The 22,383-nt window shown below is 35.5% G+C and overlaps 2 protein-coding genes across 3 annotated transcripts; one reads left to right on the top strand and one right to left on the bottom strand.

Moving 5' to 3' along the window:
• Positions 1-299: 299 nt before the first annotated feature.
• On the top strand, positions 300-12,755 carry LOC132189300 (pesticidal crystal cry8Ba protein). The gene is made up of 23 exons (XM_059603970.2): positions 300-511; positions 660-733; positions 964-1,575; positions 1,765-2,006; positions 2,206-2,277; positions 2,385-2,519; positions 4,103-4,221; positions 4,305-4,610; positions 4,763-4,850; positions 4,922-5,027; positions 5,128-5,241; positions 6,839-7,002; positions 7,088-7,208; positions 7,432-7,656; positions 7,742-7,932; positions 8,758-8,925; positions 9,033-9,138; positions 9,320-9,457; positions 10,599-10,760; positions 10,842-11,042; positions 11,595-11,789; positions 11,892-11,963; positions 12,272-12,755. Exons 2-23 carry the CDS (start codon positions 686-688, stop codon positions 12,425-12,427), a joined length of 3,741 nt encoding a protein of 1,246 aa, XP_059459953.2. The 5' UTR covers positions 300-511; positions 660-685; the 3' UTR covers positions 12,428-12,755.
• Positions 12,756-13,492: 737 nt separating this feature from the next.
• On the bottom strand, positions 13,493-17,401 carry LOC132190405 (RING finger protein). 2 transcript variants are annotated; one of them, XM_059605384.2, is made up of 6 exons: positions 16,901-17,401; positions 15,480-15,570; positions 15,154-15,317; positions 14,334-14,361; positions 14,032-14,140; positions 13,493-13,803 (listed from the first exon to the last, which is right to left on the bottom strand). In XM_059605384.2, exons 1-6 carry the CDS (start codon positions 17,171-17,173, stop codon positions 13,722-13,724), a joined length of 747 nt encoding a protein of 248 aa, XP_059461367.1. In that variant the 5' UTR covers positions 17,174-17,401; the 3' UTR covers positions 13,493-13,721. The 2 variants fall into 2 exon arrangements, with proteins under 2 accessions (XP_059461367.1, XP_059461368.1); XM_059605385.2 differs by having other exon boundaries at positions 15,154-15,314; positions 16,901-17,400.
• Between the last annotated feature and the right edge of the window lie 4,982 nt (positions 17,402-22,383).

The raw sequence follows: 22,383 nt of genomic DNA, 5'->3' as shown, positions 1-22,383 counted from the left end.
GAGTAAACGCGTCCCCACTACAACGTTCGACTTATTTAATGTTTTTTAAAAAAACCAAAACAGAACCGAGGCCTTTTGCCACGTTGACTGCCCGTTACAGTGATCACACCAACGTCACAACGTGGGCTTTATTTTCCCGACTCTTTAGGAGTTTCCGTTTCTTTAGTAACCTATTACGACGCCGTTTTGGGGATATTTTTAATTTGAATTTGAGGGAATCTACCAAAAAGGTTTATTACTAAATAATTAATAAGCTCACAAAGAGAGAGAGTAACAAAACAAAACCCAGTAAAGACTTGCATAGCGCTTTTGTGGGCCTCTTCAGTCTCTCACAGCTGAGCAGAGAAAGCTTTCGGGCTAAGGAAAAACCTTTTCGTTTTCTCAAATCTTGCTCCGTATTGTTAAATATTCTAAGTTGATCTCCTTTCAACTCTCTCTCTCTCTCTTTCGCTTTTGGCATTACTCTTTTTTCAGCTCCTGCAGCAGTGAAGCCTTGAAGTTCGATTCATATGTGGGTAAATTTGGGTTCCTCTTGTTTTTTTTTTTCTTTTCGTTTTTGGAGGACTATCATCCCTGTGTGTCTAGTATCTGAGTTCTTTGTTCAGTTTTTCTTTCTTTTTTGGGTATGAAAAGTGACTGGGAATTGATTTTGGGTGCAGGTGAAGAAGGCAGAGCCCTAGGAATCATGTTCACGGAAGGTCTTGATCGAAATGCGCTTCGATGGGTTAGAGAGGTGAGCTCCACTAACTCAATTGCCCTTCCCTTTTTTTTTTTTTTTTTTTTTTGTTGTTGTTGTTGTTGCTATTTTCGATTTCCTGTGAATTATTTCCATTATTTTCCTTAGTGAGTTTTGCTTGTTCATAGTGTGTTAGGATCTGGGCGTGTGTTAAATTGTTGGTAATTTTTTCTTCAAAATCAAAATAAAAATTAAAAATTTAATCTTCTGGGTTTCGTTTCTAACAGAAGGATGGTGCATTTCCGAATTCGAGTCTGAGACCTCGAATCGATCCCATTACCGGCATTCGCAACGGTGGTGGCAGGGGATTCGGATTGCCCCCTCCGTCAAAATTCAGAAGCGGGCATTTGCCCTCAAATGCCATACCTGTATCTCGAACTTTACGTGGCGATGCAGATGAGAGTGGGTCGAATTCTGAAAATGATATGAGCACTGATTCAGAGGAGGAGGTGTATGGAGGTAGATATTCGTTGGATTCGTCGCCACAAGATGATAGAATTCCCAATGGTACTACTGCTAATAGACATGGGAACCTGGCGCAGAGGCGGTCACAGTATGCTAGTGATTCTATGTACTCTGATGTCAGTTCGTCGATGGAAACGGTGGCAGGGAGACAAGGGCATGTGGCGGAGAGGTTGGTGAAGGGAAATGGGAGGTACCCAGTTGGGCAGTATGGTTACACGGAGGACGAGTCTTCAGATTCTGCTGCTAGCTCGGAATTTTCTACTACGCAAGTGGGAAGCATCAATGGTGCCATGCCCCGGGCTAGAGCTTATGTTTCAGAGGGATATGCTTCCAGTGTGCCATCACGGGTGAATATGGAAAGTGCTGCTGAAAAGGTTTGTGATGCTTCATTAAGTTTACTTTTCATTTTTGTTGTTTGTTGGATAATACATGACTTTGTCGATGTTGTGTGTTTAGATTTAAAGAATAGTATCCCCATTGTATTCTTTGCATGTTCAGCATTTGCATTTTTTCTGTCAATTGAATCTTATTTACTGTCTTTGCTAAATTGGTCCATCTCGCAGGATTTGCGTTCGAGAAACCTGCAGAATGAAAAGTTCTCTGATGAAGATGATGATGTTCCCAGTGCCCCTCCTATTTGTGGTTCCGTTCATGAAATTAAACAAGGTTCTGAAAGAAGTCATGCATCTAAAGTATCGGGTTCATGTGAAGTTTCAACCAAAAAGGATCGAAATACGTTAGAAACCACATCCAGTGTTAAGCCGGAGAATGATATTGGAAATAGGAATCCCGACCAGTTTGTAAGGTTTGTATCATTATTTGATGGTTGTTTTTTGGCTAAAGCCATAACCAATCATGTTTTTTAAATGCACATTAAACTTGGAATCTCACAAGCACGTATTCACTTGATGGACATTATACTTTGTTTGTTAACAATGAATTTTCGAGTTTTTATCATAAATTTTGGAAAATATAAGCAGTTTTGTTGTATTATCCGATGACAGAACTAGAGCCAGTTCAGAAGCAGGTGCATCTTCAGGTTCATATCCAGCTCGCCTCCCAACATTTCATGCGAGGTATTTCTAACCAACACAACAATTGTAGATGGTGCTGATGATAAATCTAGAGCCTTTATCAATTGTGTTCATTAACTGTTCATATTTGATTTGTAAATTAAATTCAGTGCTCTAGGGCCATGGCATGGTGTGATTGCATATGATGCATGCGTGCGACTTTGTCTTCATGCTTGGGCAATGGAATGCATGGAAGCTCCAATGTTCTTGGAAAATGAATGTGCTCTATTACGGGATGCTTTTGGGTGGGTTCAGTCTCTTCTTCTTATTGTTCATCTTTAATGTCATTAATTCAGGCTGTTTTTTTTTTTTTTTTGGTTGTTCTTTTTAATGATTTTCTGGAACTGGAAATAAGGAATGTTAGCTTTGTTAAGCTGAAACTGTGAAACCAGAAGGCATAGATGGTGGAGGGATTCATTGTAAAGAACAATATTCTAAAATTTCACTTTCTATAATTTGAAAGTGGGGAGGTGGGGATAGGAAAAAATTACATCCTCAGTATCTACAATAAGCCGTATCTTATATGTTTGTGGCCAACAACAAGAATCTTCATTTGTGGTTTTGTAATGTAAGAAATGATAATTTGAATTTCTATAGGTTCTTATTGATCTATAGATTCTAGCCAGCCTTAGCAGTCTGGCTCTTCTTGCATCTTATTGCACCCAGTTAATTGCATTTTCTTATTTGTATATTAGCAATTACCACTAAACCTATCCCAACATCTAAAGCATTACTTGCTTGTGGCTAGCTACTATTGTTAGGTTTGCATAGTTCCATTAATAGCTAAAATAGTTCTTAATATGACTAATTGGGAATATTGACACCCTCACCTTATTTTCTCCTCAGCAATGCAAAGCCCATCTAGATTTCTTATTTAAACAGTCAGTACTTTGTCCTTACCCAGAAAGTATGTATTTAAATCACTGGATCAAAGTGAACTCTGTTTCCCTCATAACTGGTTTTAATGCTCCTACTGTGCCCCATACATCCCCTGCTTTCTTTCCCACAAATTTTCATTATCGATATTTTGATTAATTGCTCCATTCTTGAGTTAGTTTATTCATCTTGACTCTGAGTTGCTCCTGATAGCTTTTCATATTTACATTCTTATTAGTAATATCTACTTATCAAAAAAATAATTTCTTATTAGTAATATCTGCTTTCCCTATTATTTTAAGGTATATTCCTCTAATTCCTTTGTTGTGTCTCACTGCTGCATCTATCCTGTTGAAATTTCAATTTCATAAGTGATATAATGAATCCTACTCTCCTGGATAAATTCTTCCAACGTGCCTGCCCTATCTGGGATTAGAGTCCATACAAGCACTTATGTTGTAATGTGGTGCTGTCCTACACTACTTTGCCAATGTCTTGCTTTATCTAGGTTTTTGCAAAGTAATGATCTATATTTAATCAGACTGGCACTTGTGCAATTTAGCTTTTTGGATCACTCTGCATTTAAAATTTAAGTCGCTCTAAAAGTAAATTGACCCAGGAATAGACTATAGAAATCTGTGGATTTTATAACCAAAAGATTAGTATGGTTTTCAAATTAAGATCTATAACTTACAGAAGTTAAAATTGGAACTTCCAGGTTTATGGGATTTTTTTTTCTGGGCTTCAAGGTTCAGTGGATTCAATAAAGCTAATATTTTCAGCTACATTTAGCCGCATGTTTATTACTGATATGTGAAATTCAACTATTTTCCATTGAAAGATTCTGCTAGTTATGCAGATTGTGGAAGCTTTCTCAAGGAGTAGATACTGCATAACATACAATATTTTCTAATGTTTTATGCTTACTCGTCTTAACATAATATATTTGTAGGTTACGACAAGTGCTGTTACAATCAGAAGATGAATTATTGGTGAAGCATACTTCAGAGCTTGCCAGTGAGGGGGTTGCTCCAAAGCCTAAGAAAATCATTGGCAAGATGAGGGTGCAAGGTAGGTTATTAATCTCAGCTCTGGCTTTCTCATTGTTCAAGTGCTTAGTAAGGGGACTTCCTAAAATCTTGTTGATCGTGCAGTGCGCAAAGTGAAAATGGCCCTGGACCCACCAACTGGCTGTAGTATCACGTCTTTTAGGCCTCCAGTAATTAAATTGGAATCCATTCGATTTCGCCTCTCCAATTTGCAGTCAACACTTTCTTCTGGATGTCAAGCTGTAAGAAAGATTCGTGCTGTACCGCGTCTACCTGCAAATGGTTCTCTTTCACGTCAGAGTTTGGCATATGTACATGCTGGTACTCGGTATATAAAACAGGTGTCTGGACTCCTAAAAACTGGCGTAACAACTCTACGCAACAGCTCATCATCATATGAAGCTGTGCAAGGTATCAAAAATTGCAAACTCTGTGATTTATTGATGTATTTGCATTGATGTTATGTTCAGATCTTACACTCATAGTAGTGTGTAATACTTTACCTGGTCCATTCTCTTTCTTTTTGTTCTCAATATTTCTTTTTCACCTGTAAATGTCGTCAGAAACATACTCTTGTCTGTTAAGGCTGAAAAGTTCACCTGAAGATGATGCAATCCGAATGCAAGCTGGATCTGGTGACACCCATGTCTTGTATGTTCTCTTTCTGTGTTTATTCTATGTATTTCTAAATTTTCTTGAGAAAGAGACTGACAACTCTACAGCTTTCCAGATAGTATAGGAGATGATCTACTAGTTGAAGTCCAGGATTCCAAGGGGAAGCAGTTTGGCCGTGTCCTTGTTCAAGTAGCTACTGTTGCTGATGACCCGGTAATGTTTCTTGGTCCTGACGTTTGCTTTAAGTATAAATTAGTATAAATTGGAGGTGTAAATTGCTCAGATAGGATGCTGATATTATAGTTGAATGCAGGCTGACAAGCTACGCTGGTGGTCTGTATATCGTGAGCCAGAACATGAGCTTGTGGCCAAGATACAGCTGTATATAAATTATTCAACTAGTTCAGATGATCATGGTCAACCCAAGGTGAGTGACTATACTGGAATAGTCTTCCATTGAATTAGGTATATAAAGAGTTGTTTGTAAGCTGTTGAGTCATAATTGAATCACAACAAGATATTTGTTTATCTGAAGCACTAGCAAATATTATTCTAATGTAGCAGAAGGTTGCTAATATAAATGACCATTGAAAGATCAGGATTGAGACATTCTACCTTATTTTTATTTTTATTTTTTTTCTTATGGGCTGTGAGACATGCTACTACTTATTTTGTTAGATAGGTACGTCCCTACAAACTACCATATGTCCCACTCAACTGCCTTAAACTACCATTTGTTAGCAAAGAAAAACTCTATTAAATCGTTAAAAAAACATGAAACGACGAAAATACCCGAATTTTAGAAACTGAATTTACTTAAATACCCTTTGAGTTTAAAAATACAAATAAAAAAGTTAAAAACAAAGAGGAATTAAAAAAAAATTCAAAAAGGGAAAACACAGAAAAATAAAAAGCAAAGAGAAGTATAAAAAAAGTAAAAAAGAAGAAAGGGAAATTAAAAAAAATAAATAAATAAAAAGAGAGAAAATAATAAAACAAATTAAAAAAGGTAATTTTATTTACAAGACAGCCTTGGGGGTGGTACGATGACCACCCCTAATTTTTTTTTTTAGTTTTTAATTTTGTAATTTTATTTACTTTTATATTTTGTTTAGTTTTTAGTTTTTGTATTTTTATGAGGGTATTTCTGTCCTTTTATGTATAAAAAACACATATTCTGTCTGATTTAACGATTTTGACTAACGACGAGGATTGTTTTTGTTAAAAAATGGTAGTTCATAGAGGTTGAGTAGGACAAGTGGTATTTCATGAGGGCAATGTGTAAATGAGTGGTAGTTGATGGGTGCAAGAGGTAACTAATCCATTTTTTTTTTTATGCATATGGTGTTAGTATATATTTACTTTTTAATCCCTCATCATCAAGGCATTACTTTCCCATGCTACCTTTTTTTAAATAAAAACAAAAAATGTGCCTCAATTTGCATGCTGACTACTTTTATAGGGGCAATTTTGGAAAGTTAAGTTAAATGTTTGCATTTCCTTACTTATTTGCGCATTAGCAACTGGGCCATTCATTGTGGAACGGAGAGAGTAATTAATTTTGCAATTTGGTTAATAACTGTAGAATTTAACTTAGTTGAACATATAGAGATATAGTGTATCTTCTGGTATAGTGAAATATGCTCTAATAATTATCATTATCGCTCAAAACTCTTTAATCAGAGTGGCAAGTAGCCGTATTATTTGTTTCAATGTTTCTATCACGTCTTCTTCTAGACAATCAAATGCATGCCCTCTAATAAGATAGTGGGAGATTTTAAAGGAAACAATTTATTTATTTATTTAACCTTTAAAATTTTTCTTAATTAAGGATACAGTCTTCCACACCATATCCCAAGCAAAAAAAATGAAAAAGAAGTTGTACCTTTCCTCACCTTTTGAACCTGGGGATTTTCTATGAAGAACAATCGTTCATTGTTTGAAAGTGGGAACATGGATTCTTTGTATTATGTCATGGCTTGCTGAATATCTTGATGATAATATGCTATTCCTTTTGGTCCTAGTGTGGCTCTGTCGCAGAAACGGTTGCATATGATCTAGTTTTGGAGGTTGCTATGAAAGTTCAGCATTTTCAACAACGAAACCTATTGTTGCATGGTCCTTGGAAGTGGCTCTTAACGGAGTTTGCCTCATACTATGGGGTTTCTGATGTATACACCAAGCTGAGGTAATTGGATGTTAAGTTTTGAAAACTAGTTTTTGTTCTTTGGCTGTTTACTCTGAATTGATGTGTCAATGTGCATTGTCAATAGATATCTTTCATATGTCATGGATGTGGCAACCCCAACAGCTGACTGCCTCACCTTGGTGTGTGACTTGTTAATGCCTGTTGTTATGAAAGGCCACAGCAAGAACACATTGAGTCATCAAGAGGTATGGATGGAACTTTCCAAGTTTGAAGCATACAATAATTGTTTCTTATTGTTATATGGTTCTTGATGTTATTGTTTTGTATCGTTTACATTGTATCTTTCTCATTTTCCAATTTACATTTTTGTTATATTGGTTTTTTTTTTTTTTTTTGGTTTATTGTACTTTGCCAGATCTTGATACCTCTTCTAACACAAATTTGCATAAATTCTGGTTGCCTCATCAGAATCGAATTTTGGGAGAAACTAAGGATCAAATTGAACAGATTCTCGCCTTAGTTTTTGAGAACTACAAGTCACTTGATGAATCCTTGCCCTCGGGTATCATGGAGGTTTTCAAGCCTGCAACTGGGCTAGCAGCGCCTGCACTGGAACCTGCTGTCAAATTATATACGCTTCTTCATGACATCTTGTCTCCTGAGGCTCAGACTACTTTATGCCATTATTTTCAGGTCTGAGAGACTGACAGACATTTTTCGTTATGATGCTTGCATGAGTTACATTTATCTGTTTTAATTAGAGTTAGTGTCTCCTCAGGTTGCTGCAAAGAAGAGATCAAGAAGGCACTTGACTGAGACAGATGAATATGTTACCAACAATAATGAAGGCTGTTTGGTGGACACTGTTACTATGTCTACTGCTTACCGAAAGATGATATCCCTCTGCATGAACATTAAGAATGAAGTTTTTACTGATATTGAGATCCATAATCAACATATACTTCCGAGGTATGTTCCTCAGGTTGTCACCTGAATACTTAGCAGTGTCTACTCTTCTATCTGTAAGATCTGTAGCATGTATTGATCATATGCATTAGATTCAGAGAACTGTCCATCACAAGTAATATTAATAATAAAATTTTATACAAAAACCATATACGTTTTCTACTAGTCAATTGTTGATTCATTAATTCTACAAAAATATAATGTCATGCAAATTCCTCTTTTTCACCATGGGAGTAATTATGTAGTTGTGCAACAATATTCATGACTGAATTATGGTGTGTAATGTATTGATTTTTTTTTTTAAGTTGCAAAGTCCAATTTTCAACTTAAAAATGTATGATTTCACATTTGACAGTGCATGGCTGCAAATTTTGGCTTTTATGCAATGTTGCAGAAATTTAAATGGAACAATTTGATTCTCAGAAAAATGAAATATTTCACTGAAGAGGGCAAAACAACATGATAAATATTTAACTCAATCTTAAAGAATCTGAATATGTCTCGATTTTTACCTTCTTATCTTAAAATAAACATAATGCAATGATTTATTGCTTTTAATATATATATATATATATATATATATATATATAGCTCCTTAAGTTCCTTTTATTTTTATTTTTTTAAAAGTATGTTGAACTCACTTGGACATTTTGATTGATATGATTGGCTAACACAGTCTTGGCTGGGGATCATCCTTAAGTTCACACTGTTGCATACTTGTTCTCAATTTTCTTGTTGCTTATCTACATGGTTTCTTACTTGGTTTTTTGTCTGGCAATCTCATGCCAAACAAGTAGGATTCTAATATTTTGAATATCTATTGTGCAGTTTTATAGATCTCCCAAATCTGTCTACAGCCATCTACAGCACAGAGCTTTGCAACAGATTGCGTGCTTTCCTCATTGCTTGCCCCCCAACGGGCCCTTCACCTCCTGTTGCAGAACTTGTTATCACTACTGCAGATTTTCAGAGGGATCTTTCCAGCTGGAATATCAGGTAATGCTACTTCTTCTGCAGTATATTTTCATACCAGAAAGAGTGGACTACTATCATAGTTGTTATTACTTTGCTTGGTTCTAACCCAATTTTACGTTCTTTCACAGCCCTGTCAAAGGTGGAGTTGATGCGAAAGAATTGTTCCACTTGTATATTATGGTATGGATACAAGATAAGCGTCTCTCTTTGCTCGAGTCATGCAAATTAGATAAGGTACATATGTTAAACACCAGTATTAATATATGCTATTCACTCCGTATCTTTGCCAAAATTTGGAGGACTATGATGACAGATGATTCTTTGAAAATTCCTGAATCTTCAATTTTTTGCCAATCACAATTTGTACTTTATAATCTCTGCATGCAAGGGTTGTCTGAAAGTTATGTACTCGCAGGTAAAATGGTCGGGAGTTAGGACACAACATTCTACTACTCCTTTTGTTGATGAAATGTATGACCGATTGAAGGAAACTTTGAGCGACTATGAGGTTATCATTTGCCGATGGCCAGAATATATTTTTGGCTTGGAGAATGTATGTCCAGATGGTTTCCTTATCTCTCAGTCTTAATTTTCTTATTTGGTTGCTGATATCACTATCGACTTTGTGTGAGGTTTTCTCTAATATTATTAAGATCTGGGGATCTCAAGGACCCCATCTCAACTCAAGAAGCCAACATAGACTGCTCTACTTTTTCCTAAATATCTCTTCCGGGACTCCCCATGATCTTTGAAGCCATCTATTTTCTTGAGATGGATTGAGACCCTGTAGGGAGTTGATTCTAGCACGGACACAAAACATGATATCCTGAATGATAGTATACACATGTCTAGCTCAGTCATGATGGGATCTCGCATTTCTTTCTCTCCATATAGCGTACACGGCTGGTTGAGTTGCAATCACTTTTGTTTTTATATGTTTTATATATTTCTGGCCATTGTGTAACACTAGTTACTAGCCTTGTTGCTTGGTCATGGACTTACAAAATTCGTAGGCTTAATTTTAAGTGACTAGTGAGGTTGGGTGCCAAAAACAAGGTTAAGGGCTTAAAGATTGAGCAAGTTATTCCTGCTTGTCAAGGGAAGGACTGCACTGTCCCATACAGCTGTTTATCGCATATAAATAAAGAGGAAAAAATTTAAAAAAATGAAGGAATATGTATATATAGTCTTCCTTGTCATCTTATAACACTGCTATTTGCATTCTCACATATTCATCTTTCATTTGGAGAGAAAGCAATGGTAGGAGTTTGAAGATTGTGAGAGAAATGTGATGGAATTAAAAGCTTTGGCATTCAAAACTCTCATCAGTTCTCATTTTTTCTAATTTTCAAGAATTTTTTAGATTTGTGTTCTTCCTCTTCTCCCCAATTGGGCATCCCTCTTAAGTCTTATATACTCTCTGTGTACTTGGGTTGTGCCTTCTAATAAGATTGAATTACTTATCCAAAAAAAAATTATATATCAAAGCAGATTTCATAATTCTCATAACTTCCAAAGTGTTTTCACCTTTTCTGGTCTTATTCAAGATATGCACAGAAATTTATCTTTTACCAAATATCCAATGCCTTTATGTAGCACTAGAACTTGAAAGACAAGATTCAAGTTTTGCTCAATATGTTAATTGATTTTAAAAATTTTATATATACTAAACTCGTCGTTTTTTGGACAAAAAGGCTATTGCTGATGTTGAAAAGGCAATTGTGGAAGCTTTAGACAAGCAATATGCAGATGTCTTGTCGCCGGTGAAGGAAAATATGGCGCCCAAGAAATTTGGCCTCAAGTATGTCCAAAAACTTGCCAAACGTTCTGTATGCCCCTATGTAGTTCCCGATGAGGTCAGTTGTAACTTCTCAAATCTTTAAGGTTCCTTTGATAGGTATATTCTTTTGGTTTGAAAGTCTTCTGTTGTTTTCCAGCTGGGAATTCTACTGAATTCCATGAAGAGGATGCTTGATGTCTTGCGCCCCAAAATAGAAGCTCAGTTCAAGTCATGGGGTTCTTGCATCCCTAATGGTGGAAACACAGTTCCTGGAGAGCGTCTCAGTGAAGTAACAGTGATGTTGAGAGCCAAGTTCAGAAATTATCTGCAAGCAGTTGTGGAGAAACTTACAGAGAATGTGGGTATCATCCTCAAATCACACACTATTTGCTTGGATTTTACATGATTCGATAACTGATTATGAATTGAGATACAATATATATTTTGAAACAGTAGATGAAACTATATAACCTAAACAGAAGACATGTTTCTTTTCTATTTTTTTCGTAAGGATAAATGAAAGATCTTTGACAATGTGCAAAGACGATTTTCTGTTCTTAAAGTACAGTTTGTTGTGTAAGTGTGTGCTCAAACTTGGAGGCTGTGGGTCTTCCTCCAGCTTATCTACCATAACAATGCCAGCAAGATTATATATATGATTAACGGCACACCGTATAGTCCACGTGTAATGTTCTTCTTGTTGGAGTTAGAAGCAACCCCACACACTCGGGCATTCCTATGATTATAGTCCAACTAAATGTATAGACTTAAATAACTGCTCTTCTGCATTTATGTGCAGCAGCCATGTTTTCCCCTTTTGTTCAGAGTAATTTTTCCTGTCTGAAAATATAAATTTGGCTGGGATTTCTGTTGCGTCATTGATTTGCTTCCTTTCTTTTTGTTGTTCCAGACAAAATTACAGAATGCTACAAAGTTGAAAAAGATTCTTCAAGATTCAAAGGAAACTGTGGTGGAATCTGATGTACGGGGTAAAATGCAACCACTAAAAGAGCAGGTGACAAATACAATAAGTCAGCTTCATACGGTCTTTGAGACTCATGTTTTCATTGCAATCTGTCGAGGTTACTGGGACCGGCTGGGGCAGGTAAGCTAATTGCATCCGTCTTACTAATGTTAGGTTCCAGATTCAGTCTCAAGGTTAATGTTTTTCACGATTATATATATATATATATATATTCTGTCACAGGATGTTCTAAGTTTCTTGGAGAACAGAAAAGAGAATAGGTCATGGTATAAAGGTTCACGAATTGCAGTAACTGTAAGTACAACTCCTTTTTCCTTTGATGAGTAGTAGTGCTATAGCTTCAGTTATTTAGTTGTAATCTAGATACTGAATTTCAGTTAGAACAGATTGCAGTTTGCATGCATATGCCCAATGATATAGTCGGTTCCTTCCAATTACTGCTGAATTTAAAAGTTGATCAGATTTATATATTACTTTAACTGCCTGATCCAATTATCAAAAAAAAAAAAAAAAAAGGTGTGATCCAGTAAAAGGTTTCTGTCATTTTACGTTCATTCTGTACTTTCCCCCCTTCTGATATCTGGGGTTTCCTTACATTGCAGATTCTGGATGATACCTTTGCCTCACAGATGCAGCAGCTGCTTGGAAATACAGTTCAAGAGAAGGACCTGGAGCCGCCTAGATCTGTGATGGAAGTCCGTTCAATTCTTTGTAAGGATGGTGCTCCCAATCACAAGGACAACACGTACTACTACTAAGCCTATTCATGTACATAGAAGGGGAGAGGGGAGGCATATATCTTAGCTTTGCAAAAACAGGGGCTCAAGTAACGTTGAACACATACAAAGATGATGATCTCATTGGCCGGCTGAAATATAGGTGGGTCATTTTGGTCATCAAGCTGCATACGTAGTCTCCATAGCTGCTGGGGCTGCAAACTTTTTGTATAGGAAGCAAGCAACTCGACTGCTCCAGAACCATGAGTCTGCTCTCTCTTCAGAGGGTTCCCGTTTTGTTTTTGTTTTCCTACTTATTTTCCATACCTGATTCTTTCCCTCTTTTATGTAATCTCTCTATAATGTTTCAGTGGCTTTGCCTTTATCAATTTTGTTCAACCATTTTTTAATTGAGCTAATGCTACCAAGTTATTGAGCTCATCTTTCCGAAGGAGATAAATGACAACTAAAAAGAAAAAAAAAAAAAGAGAGAGATAGAAAGGAAACGAAAAAGGAATTGAAATAAGATTGCTTCTGGATTAAGCTAGGATGTTTGCATATTAAAATGGACGATTGCAGTCCGACCTAAGAAATACATTACAAGGTAGCTGAAGGCACTCAACCACTTGTCGTCCAAAACAAACCAAACACCTACTATGCATTTCAATAGTAGGCGTATTGCCAAACCACCCATTTTATAAGGCATCTCCGAATTGAAGAAACATGATGCCCTTAAAGAAAATTATTTGGACCCTCCCTTCCCTTCACGACAAAGCTTGCATCTTGTACCTAATTACTTTTCCCCTGCAACTTCTCAAATGACAAGAGTCCTAAATAAAGCAACCTGCCTTTATTTTTTTTTTTTGGTATCTCATTTGCACCCCAGTTTTTCACTTAATTACCATTGATTCCAACAGGCATTACTGCCTCCTCAAAACAGGTGCAAGTTGCTTTGTCCACCTGTTTGCAAAGGTCCCATGGAGGGCGACAGTCAACGGAAATGTCTTAATGAGATACATTGTCCACAACCTGGTGCTAAAGTCCAACAATCGGACAATAACTTGGACTCAATAGGATACATCAATGCTAAAGTAAAACAAAACTGCAAGAATAAAGACGAGATTTTTTTCCAAATGAATTTGAATTGCACCCTGAAAATGCTACAAAAGAAAGAGATATTTACAAGATTAAAAATCATGACTAGAAATTAATCAATCAGTGGTTATGAAACATGTCCCATTAATGTTATACAACTTGCAGAACACCACGCTAGCACCACCACAAATACAACCGAGAATCCTAACACCACGACTTTACTCCATGCAGCACAGGCAAATCATAGAAGCTTTGATATTACTTGACAAGAAGTCCAGAAGGCATTCGTTGCAGCCCTTAGAATTACAGGGTTTTGGTATATCCTGTTGGAGAAGAAAAATTAAAGAAAATATAAATATATAGTAGCACTGATTGATAAATCAAACAAAGACGCAAAAACGCAAAGTAAGATTCTTGGAACTTGGTAAGGAACCCATCAGACAACAGCGTACGCTTCACACTAGGAGCCCACACCATAACCAAGACAAACCACATAATGGAGGCAGGATATATATAAATCATTGGATTAGGTGGGATATCACTTAACCTACCCTAAAGCAGTTGCACCCCAAGATGCCACATTGTAAATAACTTTGCTTCCATCCCAAGCCTTACGGAGCTTTCCCTTTTTCTTTTTCACTGAGAATGTCTTGCTAAGTGCTAAAAGAGAATTCAGAGAATGTCAGAACTCTATTTCCACATCTCCAACAACAAAAACTGTTAAAAGTAGTGCACAAATTGTATTTGGAATGAGCAAATGAAGGATAACTAAAAAAATATTTTCATTGGATTTCTCATTGGATATTGAAAGAAAGATAAAGCATGGATCAAGAAGGAAGGCAAGCAAACCTACCATCCTGGAGTTGGTTAGGGGTCAAATCCTGCAAAATAAACGTCAATTATTTAAAAAACATCCGATTCTTCAAATAAAGCATAGCATCATCTTTTTTCTTTGTAACCTCCTTTTATTTGACATGCATAGACCTTTTTATTCAAATCGTGACACAGTCAAGACCGGAAAAAAACCTTGTCAAAAGCATAAACCTGGGTTCACCAATAAATGATTGCAAATATTTAACATGAAACCCACAACAGATCCTTAAGGCTCATCCTCTGATATATGACTTTTGCTTAGTGACATTTAAATATTTATGGGTCTTAAATTGAAAAGATTGTAAGATCCCAAGTGCAAATCAATAATATTTTGCAGGTCAAGTAGAAGTTTTTCCCAGCCCAGTTTGTCAATTTAAATTGGACTCGGCAGTGAAATAGTAAAACCCAGTAGGAAGTAAGAACATGTTAAAGTGAGCACATACATAACAAACAAATTCTAACGAATCTCAATTTGTATTAAAAGCTAAAGGCATCATTGGCATGATATTTCTCTAAAAGTGCACTGTAGAGACCCTAAAATGCAGTGTGATGCCCTTCATGACTGTACCAACATTGATTACTAAATAAATATCTGCAGTTAACAAACCATCATTGCAATCCAACAAGATGCTGATTGTGAGTAATTCTAAAAAATCTATACATCCGAAAAATTAAAAATCATTAAAAAATCACAAGCAGCATGCTAATCTTGATTTAATTATGCCTCTTTGCCGTTTTCACAACAAGAACATACAACAGCTTGCTTCTTTCCATTCAAAAAGAGCAGAAATGTAGCATACCTTAGTCTGTTTTAGGGACAATAAGTATGCAGCCATGAAGCAGGCAATACCCTCAACTATGTCTTCTTGCCTAACAAGAACGTAATCCTCTTGTTCCGAATCAAGATCTTCATTTTCCCATAAATCATTTTCATTAACCATATCCCAAGAACTACCTTCTTCTGCTATAGAACAAGAGCTTTTTAGCATCCAAGCCATCAAGAGAAAAATATGGCTATCATAAATCTAAGCAAAAAGTTGCTAATGCCTGAACTTCAAAATGAAGAAGAAATAAGTTGCGTGTACTTGACAAAAAGTCAGAAAAGGGGGGCTATCAGCAAGCCTACCAGCAATATTTTGTGGAACTGATGCCTGTGCACACTCTAGCTTTTCAAGGAAGTCGGGGCATTCAAGCCTCGACTTGAGAAGATCGCACAACTGCACTAAGATGTAGAGGATATTGAGTTACAATATAGAAGTAAGAATATCTTATCCTCTTACTGAGTCACAAAATTGTAGAACACATTCATGATTAAGTATTTAATAGCTTCATTGGACCAGACGACAAGATCAGGGGATCACAAGAGCAGCTTACTTCTATTACAATAGATAAATATCTTATCCTATTACAATATCTTATCCTCTTACTGAGTCACAAAATTGTAGAACACATTCATGATTAAGTATTTAATAGCTTCATTGGACCAGACGACAAGATCAGGGGATCACAAGAGCAGCTTACTTCTATTACATTAGATAAATGTTCAAAATTATGTCTGCTATAAACTGACAAGTTTATTTAACTTTCTAATGGATCACACAAGGTTCTGGAGCATGAGAGATTTGAATATATACTGAAATTGAAGTATATAAACAGTTGAGGCAACAGGCTCGAGCCCAAATGGCACTTCTTCCTCTTTAAGATCAAAGATATGTCTAATCAATGTGATAATTTTTCCTATTACAACAAGAAGGCTTTAAGCCCAACATCCAAACTCAGGACTTCCACTCTCCAACGGGAAAACAAGTTGAGGGCAACCCGGTCTCAACCTAAATACCCTTTTAATCAAAAAAAAAAAAAAAAAAAACAGCAGCAGAAACACAGCCATTCTTCTTAGAACAACATCAACACTGCATAACCTTGGTTTAAACTTAAAATCGACACATAGAGTCCATATTCTAGTTTGGTATTCAGTAAGTCCCATCCCAAGCATTCTTTGTAAAGCATTCCTAGTGGTAAGCCACTACATTCACCCACACATACATGGCGCAGAGAGAGAGGGATATGAGATGGGGGAAAGAGGAGGAAGAAGAAGCTCGGCCAGAAAATTGATGTCCAAAAAAGGGATTCCTCTAGAATATCTACTAATTCTAAAAAAATCAGATATTGGTTTGCAATACAGGCACCCAATATGAACAAGAGCATATCTATAGAAGCTTATGGCCTGCTAAATGAATCAGTCCTGAATCAAAGGCCTAATCACCGATCAAACCCAAAAAACAAACACAAGAGATTCAATCCACAATCTTTTGCTTACGTTTATCAGGAAAAAAAATTATATCATCATGGAGCACCATAATCCACACCAAAATCAAATCCGATTGGGCATAACAAACATATACATCAAATACCTCAAAATTTCCCTTTCATGTCCCAACTTTCATCCATCAAACAAAAAGCAGACCTAAACTACAACAACCAATTGTCCGTACAACACCTCAAACCCTAGAAAACCATAAAATCCCTCCCAAAAACAAAGTTCCATACCTCATCAGCCTCTCGGTCACCTCGCAGAGACCCCGAGCCCTCGCCACGTTGCTCTTCATCAACGTCTGCACCGCCGGCGTCATCGCTATCGTCTTCTTCGTCATCGTCGCCACCGCTTGTGGTGTTGAGCATTTCGAGAGCTCTCTGGCACTGCTCGAGCACGGTCTGCAAGGTCTTCCTCTTCACGCGCACCCGATCCTTCTCGGAATCCTCCCTTCGGAGCATCCCGATCGCCATCGCCATCGATTTCGATTCCGACACCTCCACTTCCATGTGCCCTGAACCAAAACACAATCGAGCCCCTAAAACCTTTCGTGTTTTTTTCTTTTTTTCAATCCCTATGAAACCCTATTCTGGTCCATGGATTCAGGAACCCTATCGATCGTCCTGTCGTGGAGATTTAGGTTTGAGTCCGGAGAATTATTGGCCTGCGACATGTGCGTCTTTTATTTGTTTTTGCCTTTTGTCTTGTTTCCGAAACGTGCTGGTTTTGTTTCCGTGATACGGAAAAGGTTAATTTGATTAATCTATTCTATTATATTCAACTTCAATGGAACGGAAGCAGCGTAGGCCTAGTAACTATCTGGCAGCGCCCGAGGTTTTTGAATTTTAATCCTATTATGACATGTTAATTAATTAATATAAGATATTTGAAATTGAGATAATTTATTTTCATTAAATGGCATAGGTTCCTCTCCAATTTCATTTCAATTAAAGCGTCACGTCACTTATGACATGATAATATATATGTATGATTAGATTTGTAAAAGTATAATATAAACTATGAAATCGATATTTTTGTTTCACTTGACATATAAAAGCATCTTAATTCCATTGGTATGATATAGGCTAGGGTTTTACTTAAGGGTGTGGATGTGGTTATTGTCTATAATCGTGTCAATTATTAGGTACTTATGGCTTTTAAGTAACTAAATCGGCCCGTTTAAACGTGAGGTTATTGAATGCAAGACTACATCGCTAACCGTCCTATAAGGTAATGGGCATTTTTGACATATTTTAGTGTTTTTAACCTTCTTATGGCCTCTTTTTAATGCTTATTTTAAACGATTTTATAAAATATTTTGGGCCTGTTTTAGTGGGTTTTTTTAGGCTTTAATATTTTATATAAAATCCATATTTCACATGTGGTTATTAACTGCACTCGCATTTGCCTACTTGTATGTGGTTAGCGATTTTGGTTAACCGCATATCAAAGAGGTTACACAAATAGAAGTTAATAATGGTTAGTTGAGGCTAATAGTTATTCGCTTGTACAACCCTAATTAGAGACCTATTTGAAACTAAATGAAAAGTTAAAGACTTAATTGTCAAAATTAAAAACTCAAATGAAAAAAAAGCATGAAAACTAATAACTAAATTTGATTTTCCCCCTAAATTAACCAATTTAAGCTTAAAGAAAAATGTTTTGTTTCCATATTTTGTCAATTTCTAAAAAAAAAAAAGAAAGAAATAACTTAATTTATAGATGAATGTGTTTCTCTCTAAAGTCATTCATTTAGCGTACATGTGGAGACTAACAAATAAAATCAAATTAGGCGATGGATATTCTCATTTTCATATTAAATACTTTTTCATGCGTGTAGAGGGAGGGAAAGTCAGTGTCACAGGTGGCAGTCTTGGGGCTGACTTGGTAGTCCATATCTACTTTGGGCTCTATATACTTTGGAGGAGAGAGATCCTTAAACTAAAGAGAGAGAAATTTGGTTTAAAAGTGGGTTTAAGTTGTGACTGTATCACACCTCCTTCTCAACAAGAAAAAACTTAAGAGAAAAGTTTGGCCAAAATTGTATTTAAGATATGTCTTTATCATTTTCCAAAATATTAGTATTAATATTTTTTTCATATTTTTTCCATCTCATTTTACAAATCAACAACTAGATTTGTAAACTTATATATAATTCACATAAGTTAATGGTAGACTTCACAAATTTAATAGTCGATAATAATCTATTAAATTTGTAAAAAAAATATGATAAAAATATGGGTAAATTACTGAGACCAATCATCTATATATATATATTCTAATACTTGAGATGGACCACATGCAAACCAACTCACTGTCCCTGAAAAGAAAAACAGTAGGCCCAAATGAAATTTTCCTTTGCAATGGGTACCAATAGATTAGATTAAGAGAATAACTTCAATGGATTATGAACTTACGATGTAAATCGGGTGTTTTGCACCATTAAATAGAAAGCAAACACTTAAGCTTTGAACATAAAAAATAATATAACTCTTCACACAAAATAATTTTTATTACCTTGACAAAACTATTGAAGGTATCGTCTTTATTGGTTTTGGATACTCTGGTGTCGGGGGCTTGGAGGTGGGTGAGGGGTTTGGTGGTGGGCGTTAGGTTATAATGAATGAAAAAGTTTATGGTATTGATTTGAATTAAAAATATGATGTTTTTTCATCTCTATTGTATTTGATGTTATTACCTGATATGTCAAATTTATATTAAAGGTTGTAAAATGAGGTTTTACACTACATAGTACATCCTCGTAGAAATGACTCTCATATATTTTTTATTTATTTTTTTACATGTTCGTACAAGGAGAAGGAAAATGAGGAAGATGGCTCGAATTAACAACTCCCGCTTCATGATGTATGATTCTTAGCCGATTGAGTTACCCATTAAGACGGCTCTTATAGATAAATACCTTCTTTACTCATGTGAAGGTGAGTATCAAGAGATTAACACTATCACGTTAGGTAATAGTAGTGGTGAAGATATAAATAGGGTAGTGAGGCATGATAGAAAATCCTTAAGAATGGAGTTTTACTTCATTTAACTCGTCAACTCTCTATTTTAATTTTGGGTATAAGGAAAAACACAAAAGACTTGTTCCAATTCTAAATAAGGAGATAATTAACATGATATTATTAGATGACTCTCATCTATTTCAATATATATATATATATATATATATATATATATATATATATATATATATATATTTTATTTTTACAAATCAACTGTAGAAACCCAATAATTGATTTTAACAAAAGATAGATGGGAGATGTACCACATTATACTTGTTGCAATTTTAGACTCTCCTTCTAAAGATTCAATTATTAACACATTTCTCAAAACAAACTACAATATTCTTTTCAAAATTCCAACATTAAAAAAAAAAAAAAAAAAAAAAAGCAGAACATTTTTGTTTTTGTTTTTTTTTTTTAAAAAAAATCGACAATGGTGGCCCTCTCGCCACCATGGCCAACAAATATTTTTTATTTATTATTTTTTGATTAAATATTTTTCAAATTTTAATTTCTACAAAACTCTTTCAAAAAATTTACCAAACCAATTTTCCACCAAATCAATTCTCAAACTTTTACCTATTTCAAAACCCAAAACTCTTCTCAAAATTTTACTAAACAGACCCAACATTGTTTTTTTTGTTTTTCTCTCTCCCTTTATACCTATTTTCAACACAAAAACGTTAAAAAAAAAAAAAAAAAACTCAAAATTACTTTTACATTTGTATCGCATTACAACACTTTGTAAAAAAAAAATCATTCTAAAAAAACATTAACAAATGGACGGTGAGATTTTGCAAATTAAAATATATAAACATTAATGGTAGCCTGCTGGGTATGAGCAATTGTCGTGGGAGACCCAGCTGGACAATCAAATTCCATTAAACTCCTGCTCCTGCTCCTGCACAGTATTATTATAACACAATCCACTCCACTCCACTCCACTCCATCAAAGTGGTGAAATAAATAATTAAAAAAAGAAAATGATCAATGTGTGGCTTTTATGTAATAATTGACTACAGCCATCACGGGCACTGATTGTTGGGGACTCGGGCTGGTATAAAAAGCAAAAGGATTGACCACCCTCCACTTCAATATTGGGGCTCCCGTGTTTACCAAAATCAACGGGACCAATGATTTCTCCCTTTAAAGTTGTCCAGCAACCTCTGTCAATCGGCCACGGTTGATAGCAATTCTTTCAAAAAAAAAAACCGGCCACGGTTCATTATTTTGGTCGTAACGGGATAACAATCAAAAGATCCATCCTAACTTGTCAGATGCTAAAACTTTCATCAAACTTTACAAGTCCTTCATCATTTAGATTTAGAGTATCTTTGTAATCGTGTTTAATAAATAAAGTTTTTAAGTAATTTTTTTTTTAATTATTATTATTATTTTGACAAAAGCTTATTTTTAAATTTTTACAAAAAATATGTTTTGACAATTTTTAGAGCATGTTTAAGATTAAGTTTAAAAAATAAAACGTTTAAGTAATCAAAAACATTTGTTTTGACATTTTTGGACCCCTTAAAAGCGCTTTCAATTTATTTTTACCAAATAGATATATTTATTTTAAACGAATTTTTAAGTGTTAAACACACTTTTAAGCATTTCAAACGCATATCCAAACATGCCCTTGATCATTCTACCGTTTTATTGGTATGAACTTTTTTTATTTTGCTTTTAAAATTGATTTTAATCAATATTTACTTTCATAAGAATAATATTTGCTAATTAAATATCTAAAAATTAATCCTAAATGAAACTAAAAGACCTTTATTCAGCCTTAAAGCGTGTTTAGGATTGCAATTTTATAAACGAAGAATGTGATTTTAAACCAAATCATAAAAATCACTTTTTAAAAAATTAAATTAGAATTAAAAACAACATCACAATTTTACTAAATATTCAATTACATCTTTAAACGGCAAACGCAAAAATAGACTCTTGATTTGATCAAAAAGCAAGCCGCACAATGTCAAAGGTAGGTAATTAGTTTGACCGTTTGGATAGTCATTGCCAGGTCACCAAATCATATCGACGGCCACTGTTGATTCTTGAATTGAACCTACGGTCCAGACGATATGGGACCCAGAAATCTGTGTGCGCTAGTACGACGTGTAGACATGTCCGGGTGGTGGTAACCTAGGACCAAGCACAGGAGACGGTAACTCAAACAATAGAATACCGAGAATGCCCCTGTCCACGTTTTCCCTCCAACACGTTTGGTTTAGCGCAAGACTGCAAATTGCGGATGACGTGTACAACTGCCGCATATTAGGAGGGCCCGCTCTCAATGGGCTTAGCTTGACCGTCCGGGTTTCCGTTGGGGAACAATTCTGTCTCAACGTAGCCATTGGGAAACGCAAAGAGGAAAGTCTGTTTCCACTTTTGCGCTCCCTCTCCTTCCGTTTCTCCGACCCATCCAAAACACGCTCTATTTCATTATTATTCTCTTTTCTCAACAATATATATAATACTTTTTTTTTTTTTTTTTTTGGTTTGAATTTAATAAGGTATGTTCTCAATGCACGTATTTGGATAATAAAAAATGAATGTTAAATTTCTGTTTACGAGCTCTTTCTTTTGTGCTTACTGTTGGATGTTTGCTTGGTTTGTTTTGTTTATGTGTGTGTGTGTGTGTTTTATGCTTGATCTTTGAATTTTCGTTACGAGTTTGATCAATGTGGGTACAG

Source organism: Corylus avellana, chromosome 9, assembly GCF_965113065.1.
Source record: "Corylus avellana chromosome 9, dhCorAvel1.hap1.2, whole genome shotgun sequence".
Taxonomy (NCBI): domain Eukaryota; kingdom Viridiplantae; phylum Streptophyta; class Magnoliopsida; order Fagales; family Betulaceae; genus Corylus; species Corylus avellana.
Note: the sequence above shows the minus strand (reverse complement) of the source record. Positions and strands in the feature narration are given on the sequence as shown.